A 14957-nucleotide genomic window follows, 5' to 3' on the forward strand; every position below is an offset into this window, starting at 1 on the left:
CAGAGTAGCTTTCTGGTCTCCAGAAAAGTCATTAAACTCGAACATAATAAGTGTTCCAAAATTCTACAATTGATCGACGTTAGAGATATAGGTCTATAGTTCTGCACATCTGTTCGACGTCCCTTCTTGAAAACAGGGATGACCTGTGCCCTTTACCAATCTTTTGGAACAACACTGCAAGAAGGAGGGCAAGTTCCTTCGTGTACTCTGTGTAAAATCGAACTGGTATCCAATCAGGTCCAGTGGCCTTTGCTCTTTTGAGCGATTTTAATTGTTTTTCTATCCCTCTGTCATCTGTTTTGATATCTATCATTTTGTCATCTGTGCGACAATCTAGAGAAGGAACTACAGTGCCGTCTTCCTCTGCGAAACAGCTTTGGAAAAAGACATTTAGTATTTTAGCCTTTAGTCTGTCATACTCTGTTTCAGTACCATTTTGGTCACAGAGTGTCTGGACATTTTGTTTTGATCCACCTACCGCTTTGACATAAGACCAAAATTTCTTAGGATTTTCTGCCAAGTCAGTACATAGCCCTCTTCACACTACATTTTGCTTCATGTAATTTTTGTTTGTCTGCAAGGCTTTGGCTATGTTTATGTTTGCTGTGAAATTCTCATTGCTTCCGTAGCAGTTTCCTAACTCGATTGTTGTACCATGGTGGCTCTTTTCCATCTCTTACAAACTTGCTTGGCACATACTCATCAAATGCATATTGTACAATGATTTGAACTTTGTCCACTGATCCTCAACACCATCTGTACTTGAGTTAAAACTTTTGTGTTGAGCTGTCAAGTACTCTGAAATCTGCTTTTTGTCACTTTTGCTAAACAGAAAAATCTTCCTACCTTTTTTAATATTTCTATTTACGGCTGAAATAACCGATGCTGTAACCGCTTTATGATCACTGAGTCCCTGTTTTGTGCTAACTGTTTCAAATAGTTCAGGTCTGTTTGTCACCAGAAGGTCTAAAATGTTATCACTAAGAGTCATTTCTCTGTTTAACTGCTCAAGGTAGTCTTCAGATAATGCACTTAAAACAATTTCACTGGATTCTTTGTCCCTGCCACCCATTACAAACGTTTGAGTCTCCCAGTCTATATCTGGTAAATTAAAATCTCCACTCAAAACTATAACATGGTCAGGAAATCTACTCGAAATATTTTCCAGATTTTCCTTCAGGTGTTCTGCCACAACAGCTGCTGAGCCAGGGGGCCTATAGAGACATCAAATTACCATGTATGAGCCAGCTTTAACCGTGACCTTCACCCAAATTATTTCACATTTTTGATATCCATCAATTTCCTTTGATATTATTGCACTTTTTATCGCTATAAACACACCTCCCCCTTCACTGTCCATCCTGTCTCTGTGGTATACATTCCAATCTAAGTTTAGAATTTCATTACTGTTTACATCAGGCTTCAGCCAACTTTCCGTGCCTAGTACTATGGGGGGATTGTGACCGTTTTTTAATGAGAGCAGTTCTGGGACCTCTCTATAGACGCTCCTGGAGTTTGCCATTACCACATTAATATTGTCATTCCCTGTTGAGATTTGCCTACTGCTACCTTGTCACGTCTCAGGAGGTGTCTTGTAGGGCCTAGGGAAGGAATTCTCTAACCTAAAAATCCCCACATGTGCACTCCACACGGACTCCGCTACACTTGTAGCCACTTCCTGCATGTAGTGTACACCTGACCTATTCAGGGGGACCCTACATTTCTCCACCCAATAGCGAAGGTCGAGAAATTTGCACTCCACATCTCCACAGAATCGTCTGAGCCTCTGGTTTAAGCCTTCCACTCGGCTCCAGACCAGAGGACCGTGATCGGTTCTGGGAACAACACTACAAATACACTCCTGGAAATGGAAAAAAGAACACATTGACACCGGTGTGTCAGACCCACCATACTTGCTCCGGACACTGCGAGAGGGCTGTACAAGCAATGATCACACGCACGGCACAGCGGACACACCAGGAACCGAGGTGTTGGCCGTCGAATGGCGCTAGCTGCGCAGCATTTGTGCACCGCCGCCGTCAGTGTCAGCCAGTTTGCCGTGGCATACGGAGCTCCATCGCAGTCTTTAACACTGGTAGCATGCCGCGACAGCGTGGACGTGAACCGTATGTGCAGTTGACGGACTTTGAGCGAGGGCGTATAGTGGGTATGCGGGAGGCCGGGTGGACGTACCGCCGAATTGCTCAACACGTGGGGCGTGAGATCTCCACAGTACATCGATGTTGTCGCCAGTGGTCGGCGGAAGGTGCACGTGCCCGTCGACCTGGGACCGGACCGCAGCGACGCACGGATGCACACCAAGACCGTAGGATCCTACGCAGTGCCGTAGGGGACTGCGCCGCCACTTCCCAGCAAATTAGGGACACTGTTGCTCCTGGGGTATCGGCGAGGACCATTCGCAACCGTCTCCATGAAGCTGGGCTATGGTCCCGCACACCGTTAGGCCGTCTTCCGCTCACGCCCCAACATCGTGCAGCCCGCCTCCAGTGGTGTCGCGACAGGCGTGAATGGAGGGACGAATGGAGACGTGTCGTCTTCAGCGATGAGAGTCGCTTCTGCCTTGGTGCCAATGATGGTCGTATGCGTGTTTGGCGCCGTGCAGGTGAGCGCCACAATCAGGACTGCATACGACCGAGGCACACAGGGCCAACATCCGGCATCATGGTGTGGGGAGCGATATCCTACACTGGCCGTACACCACTGGTGATCGTCGAGGGGACACTGAATAGTGCACAGTACATCCAAACCGTCATCGAACCCATCGTTCTACCATTCCTAGACCGGCAAGGGAACTTGCTGTTCCAACAGGACAATGCACGTCCGCATGTATCCCGTGCCACCCAACGTGCTCTAGAAGGTGTAAGTCAACTACCCTGGCCAGCAAGATCTCCGGATCTGTCCCCCATTGAGCATGTTTGGGACTGGATGAAGCGTCGTCTCACGCGGTCTGCACGTCCAGCACGAGCGCTGGTCCAACTGAGGCGCCAGGTGGAAATGGCATGGCAAGCCGTTCCACAGGACTACATACAGCATCTCTACGATCGTCTCCATGGGAGAATAGCAGCCTGCATTGCTGCGAAAGGTGGATATACACTGTACTAGTGCCGACATTGTGCATGCTCTGTTGCCTGTGTCTATGTGCCTGTGGTTCTGTCAGTGTGATCATGTGATGTATCTGACCCCAGGAATGTGTCAATAAAGTTTCCCCTTCCTGGGACAATGAATTCACGGTGTTCTTATTTTAATTTCCAGGAGTGTAGTTAGCTCAGATTCCACCCCGCAAGCGAAGGGTGCAGAGATGACTTCTCTTGTTGTTAAGCCAAATTGTTCTTCAGATTCTAGTCATGTTTCTCATTTCTTAATGCTATATTTCAGTATTTTTGCCAAATGTGAAAATTACGCTTATCATTCTGGAAATGGAGCCATTTGTTGCATAGTGTTTTTTAATGAATGTGTGTTGTCTTTCTTTCTACAAAAACAATTGGAAGAAACCTAGTTGTAAGTGCAGCAGATAATTTTGAACTGTTCACCTTTCAATTTTCTCAACAATTCTGCAGAGCTCAGGTAGCACCTGACCCGTACAACTTTCCTTGGCCTGTCGGTGCTGCTTCAAATCCCACTTTCATAACTGGAGGACTTACTTCATCTGAAATGATAATTAAATGAAGACCCTAAGCTGTCAACAGGTGTTGATATACATCAACGGGGATAGTTGAAAATGTGTGCCCCGACCGGGACTCTAACCTGGGATCTCCGAAAGAACAGATACCATCTTCATATTACTTCATCTGTGTCACATAAAACAGGAAGAAAAATCTCTAAATACTGAACTTATGAATGCATTTGCAGAAGTGAAAGTAATGGGTACAAAAGACACAGATGTCAAATACCAAGAAACCCTTTCATTCTCATCACAATTCTACATAAAATATTGTCCACTGCAACATGCAGTCAATACTAGGAACAGCACACTGAACCTCTGTATTCCATAGCACCTTTAAGATACAGTAGGACTTGTGAGAAGATTAGAATATATCATCTTGAGAACCTTCTGTGGGTGATAGTGAAAGTTTTTTAATTCCTTTGATATCCCTAAAATAAGTCGCTTCAACCTACAGTTGTCTAAACCACAAAGACAGGTGCAGTTGCAGTATGTGTACAACACCACACTCTCTCACTGATCTTTACCACAGTTCTACACCATTCATTCCCCTCTACTTCAGTTTTCACCATTTGTATATTTGCCATGCATTGATATATTTTTATCTTTTTTCTACAAGATCAACTCTGTAACTCTGATTTTGTAAGGCTAATGTGATAAAGAAAAGAAATGAACAAAACCTAAATCATTACCAGTCGATTAGAACTGGATCTTAATGCATAGTGCTCTTCTTAACTAAATTTCCAAAAATTTATATTCTGCATTGCAATTATAAATCAAGTTCTGCAGTTTTTTTCCCCCTCACCAACTACCTTACCCTTATGAACAACATTTACTGTAGGAAACATCTTACGTGAAAATTACTTTTAGCAGATAGTTAGAGAACCAAAATGGGAGGCCAATTCTTAGATGTCTTAGTAACTAGCAGACCTGAACTTTTCAAATCAGTTAACATTAAGGAATAAATTAGTATGATTAGGTTGTGACAACATCAATAATTATGTGTACTGAAAAGAATGTGAAAAAAGTATAGGAAAATATTTTTTTTAACTGCAGTGACAGGATACAAATTTCAGAACACCAACATCAAGTATTCAGCTTTGTGAATGAAGATGAGGAGCACATATGGATAAAACTCAAAAGCATTGCACAATAATCCTTAGAAAAGTATGTACCCAGCAAGATTGTGAGAAATGGAAAAGACCGATCACAGTTCAATATCCATGTTAGAAAGTTCCAGAAAAAGCAAAGAGAGCTTCAACTCTGATTTAAATGAACTCAAGGCTGAGTAGACCAGAAAAAGGTGAACGAAGCCAATATGAGCATAAGGAGGAAGAAGCATTTATTGAATGTGAAAGTAAAATTTTGTCTAACAATCTGACTAAAGGAAAACTGATGTAAGGTCACCAAGCAGACCAAAATCATCTGATCAGTCACTGATTGACTGAAACAGATGATAACACACAGGAGGCCAAAATACTTAATTTGGTCTCCCAAAATTGTCTTAATCATCACAGGAATGCCGAAACTAGAATACCTCAAGGGAGTGTTCTAGGACAGATTCTGTTTATTGTTTACATTCATGGTCAAATGAGTAATGTTGGAGGTTCTGTGAGGCTTGGCAGTTGGCCCTGAATGTAATTAAATGTAATATAATGCACATAAATAGGCAAAAGGTCAACTGTTATTTAATTATACTATTGATGCCATATCACTGGGAACAGTAACTACAATAAAATACCAAAGTGTGACAATCCAAAGTGACCTAAAGTGGACTGATCACATGAAACAAATTGTAGGAAAAGCAGACATCAGGCTGAGATTCATTGCAAAAATCATAAGCAAATGTAAGTCACCTGTAAAAGATGTGGCTTAAAATGTCATTTGTTTGACTGATATTTGAATATTCTTCATCAGTCTGGGACCTTTACCAAGTAAGATTAATAGAGGAGATATAGAAGATCCAATTAAGACTGGAGCATTTCATCATGGGATGGTTTATTAAGTGCTGTGGTGTTACAGAGATTCTCACTCAACAAACTCCAATGGCAGACATTTCAGAAGACATATTGTACATCATGAAGAGGTTTACTGTTGAAATTTTGAGACCATACATTCAAACAAGATTCAGGCAATATGTTTCCTCTCACGTATGTCATGTGAAATGGCCATAATGTGAAAATCAGAGAAAATAGAGCTCACACAGAGATTTACCAATGACTGTCCTCCTATATGCCATTTGTGAATGCAAAAATGAAGGGGGGAAAAACAGTGGTACCAGAAGTGCCCTCTACCATACACTGTATGTCACTTGCAGAGTACAAATGTAATATAATTGATTTGTTTAGTGAGTTTCATGCAGTTTTATAAAATGATAAGCAAATAGATTAGAACTAAATGTTGCATCAAGGGGAGAAGTCTTCTCTCACATCAGTGAATAGAATAGTTTGGCACGGCACACTGTCATGATTTTCACAGACTTAGCACTTGCTGTATGATATATTTAATAATCATTTCATAAATATAGTAGAAAATGCAGGGATAAACAATTCAAGAGAGAAATCACAGTATACTGAAAAAGCAACTATCCTCCTTCTCAAATCGAGAAAAATACACATTCTCTCAAAAATAAGAGCTGATCTGGATTTTATGGTGTTTCTGGCAGAGTACTAAAGACTTGTTAATATATGATAAGTGCTATCTTTTCTGAAATATGTAATCCATCACCAACAGAGGGCATTTTTCCAGAGCGATTGAAATACACCAGCGTTAAACACCTTTATAAGGAAGGTGATGTGAGAGAGGATAACAACTCCTAACCTATTTCATCACTAATATAATTTTCCAAAATTTTTGAGAAGGTCATGTGTTCTAAAATACACTGCCCAGTCACTTTAACATGACCACTTGTCAAAAGCCTGAATAACCAACTTTTGCAGTGTGGATCACTGTGAGGTGGGCAGGAAGAGAGGCAGTGAGGCTCTGGAAGGTACTGACAGGAATGTGGAGCCTTGCTGACTCCAGTACAGTAGTCAGCTGCACTAGGTTTCTTGGTTGAGAATCCATATTGCAAATAGCCAAATTGAGTTGGTCCCACAGATTCTCAGTTGGGTTTAAAGCCCAAGAGTTTGGTGGCCAGGAGAGTACAGTGAAATACCGGTGCTCCTCGAACCACATGTGTTCACTGGAAGCTGTGTGACGTACTAAGTTGTCCTGCTGGTAGATGCCACCATGTCAAGGGAAAAAAAAATTGCGTGTGGGGGTGGACATGGTCCCCAAGGGTAGATCATACTTGTGTTGATCTCTTTCGCCTTCAAGAATGATGAGATCACCCAGACCATAACACATGTAGGGTGTTCACTTTCAGATGTTTCAAGCCATACACACCTATGGTCATCTCCCTGATGCAGCATAAAATGTGATTCATCTGAAAAGGCCACCTGTTGCCACTCAGCGAATGAACAGTTCAGTGAACATCCAGTTGCAGTACTGACTTGCAAATTCCAGCTTCCATCAACAACGAACAACAGTCAGCGTGGGAGCATGAACCAGGTGCTTCCTGCAGAGGCCCATATGCAGCAACGTTCACTGAATGGTTGTTGAGGAGACACTTTTGGTAGCTCCTTGTTTCATCTTGGCAGTCAGTTCCTCAACATCTGCACATATATTCCGCGACAAACATCTCCATAGCCATCATTCACCCTGTCATCTATGGACCATGGTGCACCACAGATGCATCGACTCAGTTTCACATAGTGCCATTTTGCCATGCACTGCATATTTAACCATGGCAGCATGCAAACAGTTTACAAAGTTAGCCATTTCAGAAATGCTTTGATCCTTGGTCCGAAAGCCAGTGATTATGCTCTTTTGGGCATTAACTACATCCTTCCATTTCCACATTTTGACAAAGACTGCTCTGTTTTCCACGTCTTGCCCTCCCTTCCTCCAACATGCTATATATACCCTCCACTGCTAGTGCTGCTGCCACCTGCAGTCTGTGAATTGATTGTTGCATGTTGAAGTCGAACATATGGAGAGGTCAATTTAGTGACTGGACTGTGTAATATCTTACCAGAGCAACAGTAATATTCTCAGTAAATCATATTTTGGATTTCAGAAGTACTGCTCTATTGAGAATGTCATTTACATGTTCAATCACTAAATTTTACAAGCCCTAAATAACAAAATAGAACTGGTTGGCATTTTCTGTGGCCTAAGACATTTAACTTTGTGAATCACAATATTCTTATAGATAAACTGACATTTTATGTCATTGTCAGTACAGTCAGCCATTGGATAATGTCATATCTAACAAAAAAATGCAAAAAATTGTACTTAGTAATTCAACCAATGTAGCCCAGGAACGTTATTATGACTGGGGAGAAATCATGTACGGAATTCCCCAACACTCAGTTTTAGGTCCACTATCCTTCATTGTATATGTAAATGACCTTCCATCTAATATGCAACAAGCAGAATTAGCTCTTTTTGCAGATGACACTAGTGTTGTAATTAAGCCAAGCACATATAAGCAACAGAAGAAATGGTAAAGAATGTTCTTAAAAGTATGATTGACTGGTTTTCTGCAAATAGTCTCACCCTCCAATTTAAAAAGTTGAGTTATGAAAATGTTGGGGTACTACACCTGTAACACATGGTGAGGAAACAATAAATACAGTGGAAACTTCCAAATTCTTAAGTGTCCATAATGATGAAAATTTAAACTGGAAAAAGCACAGTTTGAAACCCCTACAACTACTCAGATAAGTGTTCAATGCTCAAAAATGTGGATGGTCAATGCCACAACCAAAACTTTTTATCACTTACCCAGTGACATAAAATGTCTGACACACAGCAAAGTAAAAGTTGAAAATGAATTGAAAAGATTTCTCCTTGACAACTCCTATTCCAGGACAGAATTTCTATTATTGCAATGTGTAAAAAGTGGTGGGTAGGAATTACTAACCAACATCTTTCTAAAGAATAAATAAATAACAATAAAAAATAAATCATCTGTAAATGATCAGCATATAGGCATATTTACAAAAAATTTGTGATATGAATATAATGACTCATTCCACATCATTACAATTTATAGTGCAAATGATCTATGGAACATGAAATTAACTGACTAACTAAGAGTAACTCAGTTGCTTATCAGCATAGCTGTTGCCCTATATCTATATTACTATAAATATTAATAGTAAAATGAGTAATTTGTACCTTAGTGTTGCAGAAAGAGCAGGCATTGTGCTGAGGAATGTGAAGAACATGGTGCAGAATGCAAGGACAACAAATGGCCAAAGGTAGGGGCATTCTGAGGCACACATGCGATTTTCTGCTTGAAAGTAGCCATCCCCTGCTTCTGGCCAAAGATCTGTAAGGTTGCGTCCTGCATCTGATATACAAGCACAGTCCGTATAAACCTGAAACAAAGCAGAAAGACTTTACAAGCTTGCCATGACCAAAATAATTATGATAATTTCATTAGCAGTCACCTATATGTTACACAATGTTTTACATTAATTAAGTGGAATATGCACAAGAACATAAGAAAGCTCCTTGACCCATTACCAAAAACAGAAGTAGGAGGAGTCAATGCTAAACGTTTTTGATACCCACTATGTCATCACAGTCTATATGGATTCATAACACAACAAACTGATGCTAAACCAAATCAATATGAATATGGTAACATAGTCTCACTGATACAATATAGTAAGAACAATGGATGATGATGATCATTAGAACTTTAGGATGCTAAATATCAAAGTCATCAGTGCCCTTGCATAAAATAAATAGAGATGAGGAAACGAAAATCTATTAAAAATAACAAGAAATTTCAAAACCAAGCTGTATCAACACATAGGTATTTAAAAAACAACATTCGCATTTCAAAAAATACAAATCACAAAATTCCAATAAACACAGCAGGAATAATGGAGCCCTGCATGTGTATGCTTGTGTGTATGTGTGAATTCTGTATTAGTCAGCTCTGAAGGACATTGTTCAAAAGCTTATCTACATTTTCAGTCTTTATTATGTGCCTATTGACCACTCAAAACCTCGGCTATAAGGTGAGTTATTATCTTTACTCCTGATATGAAACCACTTGCCAGAGTGTACATGTGGGACATTCATGTAACATCTGTCTATTTCATATACCTTCTTCACATGCAAGGTAAGCCTCAGTACTAGCTGATGTTTAGTCTTACTTGAATTATATTTTCTAACTGACCAATTATCAAATACAAACTGGATGGCATTATGCACACAAATATATTTTTGCCTTGTTGTTTAACTTCTCTGAAGTCTCAAATGTCATTCACATTTAGTGTGGGATATTTATCATTTTACAAAAAAAATGGTTCAAATGGCTCTGAGCACTACGGGACTTAACTTCTGAGGTCATCAGTCCCCTAGAACTTAGAACTACTTCAACCCAACTAACGTAAGGACATCACACACACCCATGCCCGAGGCAGGATTCGAACCTGCGACCGTAGCGGTCGCGCAGTTCCAGACTGTAGCGCCCAGAACCGCTCGGCCATCCAGCCGGCTATCATTTTACACTATATTATAGCCACAGTGTAGTTAGGTGTGCAAAGTGCATGCAAATTCTTGTGGTATGAGTGTCAGATTTAATGACTTTCTAAATTCACTATGGTCTGTAGTATTACAACAACAAAAAATTTTTCACTAACTGACAAAACTGCTTAACTTCATAGTTAAAAATATAAAATTTCATCATTCAAAAATTTAATATTCCTGTTTTTCCATGATAACTATGTGATATTCAGCCTGCTTGTTCAGTTGTTTGCAGTTTTGGGTATGTCAGAGATCACTGTGACTTAAACATGGGAAATCTATTAACACAAAAACTGCTGATTTTGTAGACCTATTTTGTATGGTTCTGTACTGTTGTATTGTAATAGATAAATACTCTACTTAGAGGATATGTGATGAAATTGTTTCATTGAGAAACAAGCTTGAAATTTAATAAAGAACCAGTAGCCATTCCGCCAACACTCAGAGCCTATCTAATTACTGTAGTACCAATTGTTTTCCAGAGCTGATAGTATGTCTAGTTGTATTGCTCATATCTGTAGCCACTGGGCAGTGAAATAGTATCTCAGTTTCTAAAACTGAGACAGTACTTAAATACAATGTTTAGTATTGTGATTTTAATGTCATTTTGTCTTCAATGACCCTCTTCCTGGCTGTGTGATATCACACACTCCACTGAGGCATGATAGAAGAAACAACAAGAATTTTGACATTAAAGAAGAGTGGTGCAGGAGGTGTAATGCAGCAACAATAAAACATTAAGGTGTTCAAGATCCATCTGCCAGTCTACCAGCAAGTAATCTGAAGGCAAGTGAGTAGACGCGATTGAACAGGATAGGAACCGGTCACACCAGGTGCAGTCATCTGATGCACAGATGCAGTTTAGACTCTCCACAGCCTGTGATTGTGGAGCCCATGAACAAACCGTTCAGCATATTGTCAGAGATTGCCCTCCGAGAAAATGCGCAGGACCATTCAGCGATTTTATTGATGCTGCTCCCTCTTCTATCAATTGGCTTCATTGGCAGATGTTGAACTCTGATTAAATGTATCTGTTTTAATTAACAGTCCTAATTTTATAGTTCAAATGTCCTCCTTTTAATTTTATTGAATTATTAACTTTAATAATTTGAATATATTAATTCTGTGCCTAAATCCTTAAATGTATAATTGTAAACTGCATGTATTTCTCAATATTTGCTGTTTTTGCCATATGATAAAGAAATAAAGAAATTTTGCTCTGTGCCTGATGAAGGTGGGCGAAATTATTTATAATCTCTTAATAACTTAATACAATATCTGGCTATTTTTTGTTTTCTGGAAATTTTATGCTAATATTATGCTATAGCAATGCCCATTCCACATGATTTATATTTGCCTGAAACACATTATTTATACTGATGTTATGTGCAGTTCTTTGTCTTTTTTGTAGTTTCAGAGCCATCTGACACTTTACAAGTCAATCTTGTAAATAAAATTATCTGAGGACTGATTAGCAACCTGTTGCATCTTAGACTACACTTTATCCTGTGTTATGTGACAGAAATTAATACTTTTAATTTAAATTTTACATTGTGTATATAGACAGAATAATAGACATTATCTCTTTTCCCTGCAGAGAGCCTAAGAAGGCAAAGAATAACTGCTCTATTAAGCAACCTCTAACATACGCTTCATAATGGCTGATCTGTTTCAAGAGCTGGTAATAACTGCCTATCTAACACACTAAACATAGTAATTTTCTTACTCTGATGAAACTGCTGAGCTTCTACCACTATCAAAAATAAAAAGCTACTGATATCAGTCTAAATGGCAAATACACTTATCGTGAATAGCATTTGCTACATTTTGGAACATACCTAACTCAAATTGTCTGCTTATTTAACACACCTTTTCTTTAAAATCAAATATATTAACATAATTTCTAAGCTATTTTTTTTTTAATGTGATTGACGGAAGGTATGCTATGAGATATCTAGCTTAATAATTTTTTGATAATGTGGGTCCAAAGACATAATATATTTCTTTAAAGTCAGTACCACCATTAGACTGTTGTTTATTTACAGTGTTACATTTACATTTACACAATAATGATTTTGGCTTCAAAGTACCATTATCAAGTGTTTTAAGTGTTATAAATTGCTTGGGATGACAGTATTCCATGGGATGGCATACTGTTGTCCCAAGCAATTTATAACACTTAAAACACTTGATAATGACACTTTGAAGCCAAAATCATGATTGTGTAAGTGTAAATGTAACGCTGTAAATAAACAACAGTCTAATGGCGGTACTGACTTTAAAGAAATATCTAGCTTAGATGACCATTTAATTGTTAATTTATTTGTACATTCACAGACAATATGCACAGATGCATGTTGTCAGCATCTGTACATTGATTAAATGCACATAACTACTAACAGTTTAAATAACTACAAATACCTACACACAATTTATCATACCTCATGTTACATATTTGTACAGTTTACATGTCTGCTGTATTGTAAATATTGTAAACTGTCTCTTAATCATATTGCATTGTGTTTATTTGGAAACCATTTATACAGATAATTCAGAACACAAGTATATGTCACTGTCACATTAAGACTACTACTGAGACCATTTTATCATGTCACAGGAGAATTAATTTAGAAATTGCATTAATGTAATGTTAATGTATTGTTGAGACCGTTTTATCATATCACAGGAGAATTGATTTCGAAATTGCATTAATTTAATGTTAATGTATTACTGAGACCATTTTATCATGTCACAGGAGAATTAACTTAGAAATTGCATTAATTTAATGTTAATGTTTCATCAATTCTATAGAAGCTGTTGTCTGTCAGCATGTTCTTTCAGTATTTTTTAACTTGTGCAATTCTGAAATATGCTTGCATCTCTGAGGTAAAGAACAGAATAAAATTTTTGGTTTATGCAGCACATCTTTTTATACAGACTTGCTCTTTGCATTTTCTTCTAATATCTCTCTCTCTCTCTCTCTCTCTCTCTCTCTCTCTCTCTCTCTTTCATACTTATGAAAATTTCTGTTTAATACAGCCAGGACCTAACGAAACTCACTCCATATATAATGGCTTACACAGTCAAAATTTTGATAGACTGTTCACTTCGGCAAACCCTTCTTACGATTTATACACCTTTTATCTAAAGTTTAAGGATTCAGTGTGCTACACTTAGTTTTCTGTTTACTGACTTTCCCACTTTTTCATACTTCTAAGAATTTTGTTTGAAGGCCTCTTGAAGTTTACAGTTCCCAAATTCCATTACTACATTAGATTGTTCCTTGGTTCTTAAGTAGCTGAAACTCAGACACACACTTTTTTTATCATTCGCTGCTAAACAGTTATGGGAAAATCATTTTCCTACCCCCTACTTTGGTTTTCTGCTTCAGTTCTGCTTCATTTAGTACTTTAATAAAAGAAAATGGTATCATCTTCAAAAATTAATGCATCTGGTGCAGATAACTGTTGTAGTAATTCACCAATAAAAGCCAAGAACAGCAAAAGACTTCACACAGAGACATTCATTGTTCAAGTTTTTGACAACTGATACAATGATCTTTTTCAGATACTACAGGCAAAAGCACACACCATCCTGGGTGGGTGGGAGTTCAGGCAATGAACACATAAGACAACTGGTCAGAATATCTTAAGAAGATGACTAGGTCAGATGGCAAAATGATGTGTACAAAGTGGACTCATCAACTCAGCTATAAACCTGAAAGCATGTCATAATATTAATGTACACTGCCTGATAGAAGAAACTGAAGCACCCACAAGGAAATCAAGACATGAAAGAATCTTCATGGTTTGTGGGAGGATGGGGTGGGGGAGTGGGGGGTGGGTATGTGATGTTATTTTGGTGACTATAGAATAGAGTCAAATCTACAATGACACTGTACCCCCCCCCCCCCCCCCCTCTGGCCTGGATACATGCACTGTTTCAGTTGTACAGGGTGTCATAAAGCTGTTGTATCCTCTGGTGAGTCAAGTTGTCCCACAACTGTTGCAACTGGTCCTAGATATCTTGGATATTGGCACGGCCAGGATAGTGCCAAGGGACGGACCGATGACCTCCGCAGTTTGGTCCCATTGTCCTTACCACAGATTCAATTCAACAGTGCCCAGGGCTAGACCATTCTTTTGTCAGTGCCATCCAGGATTACATAAAACTGTCTGTTTTGTAATAGACATCCAATTATTTTAGTGAACTGATAGTTCTTAAATATGCTGTAAAGTTTTCTGTGTATGAATCTGGCCTTGACCACTCGTTTGAAGGGTACTGGGCAACAGTTGGGTGTTCTGTTTTCCAAATGGTTGTGATGGGAAATCACAATACCTTCTAAATACTTGTCTCACAGAGATGCCCCACGAAAATTTCAACAAGAAAAGCAAGCTTGCTGAACCATAGTTATGTCTTTCTCTGAGAATAACAAGAGGCTTTGTCTTCTTGCACAATCAGACAATAAGCTGAGTGACACAAAAGTTTAAAGTGTATCTGCCCAGTGTCACAATATACAATCATTTCCATTTTACCTAAGAAATATTCATTATGATATAGTGTAATACTTAAGAGCTAATACGAATCAAGTCATAACCAAAAATAGCAGTTTCAGGATTTCCTTTGACTATATGAAGTTGAACAATTTTACTAACAGAAAATCTTTAATTCATTCTTAAACTCT

The 14957-nt window shown here is 38.8% G+C and overlaps 1 protein-coding gene across 1 annotated transcript in view; it reads right to left on the reverse strand.

Moving 5' to 3' along the window:
* Window positions 1-14957, reverse strand: part of LOC124776418 (solute carrier organic anion transporter family member 4A1) — a 552725-nt gene that overhangs the window by 12016 nt on the left and 525752 nt on the right. The window contains exon 9 of the mRNA XM_047251412.1: window positions 8909-9111. Within this exon, the coding sequence (XP_047107368.1) occupies window positions 8909-9111 (203 nt within the window). The remainder of the gene's footprint in view (window positions 1-8908; window positions 9112-14957) is intronic.

The sequence above is a fragment of the Schistocerca piceifrons genome, chromosome 2, assembly GCF_021461385.2.
Source record: "Schistocerca piceifrons isolate TAMUIC-IGC-003096 chromosome 2, iqSchPice1.1, whole genome shotgun sequence".
NCBI lineage: Eukaryota > Metazoa > Arthropoda > Insecta > Orthoptera > Acrididae > Schistocerca > Schistocerca piceifrons.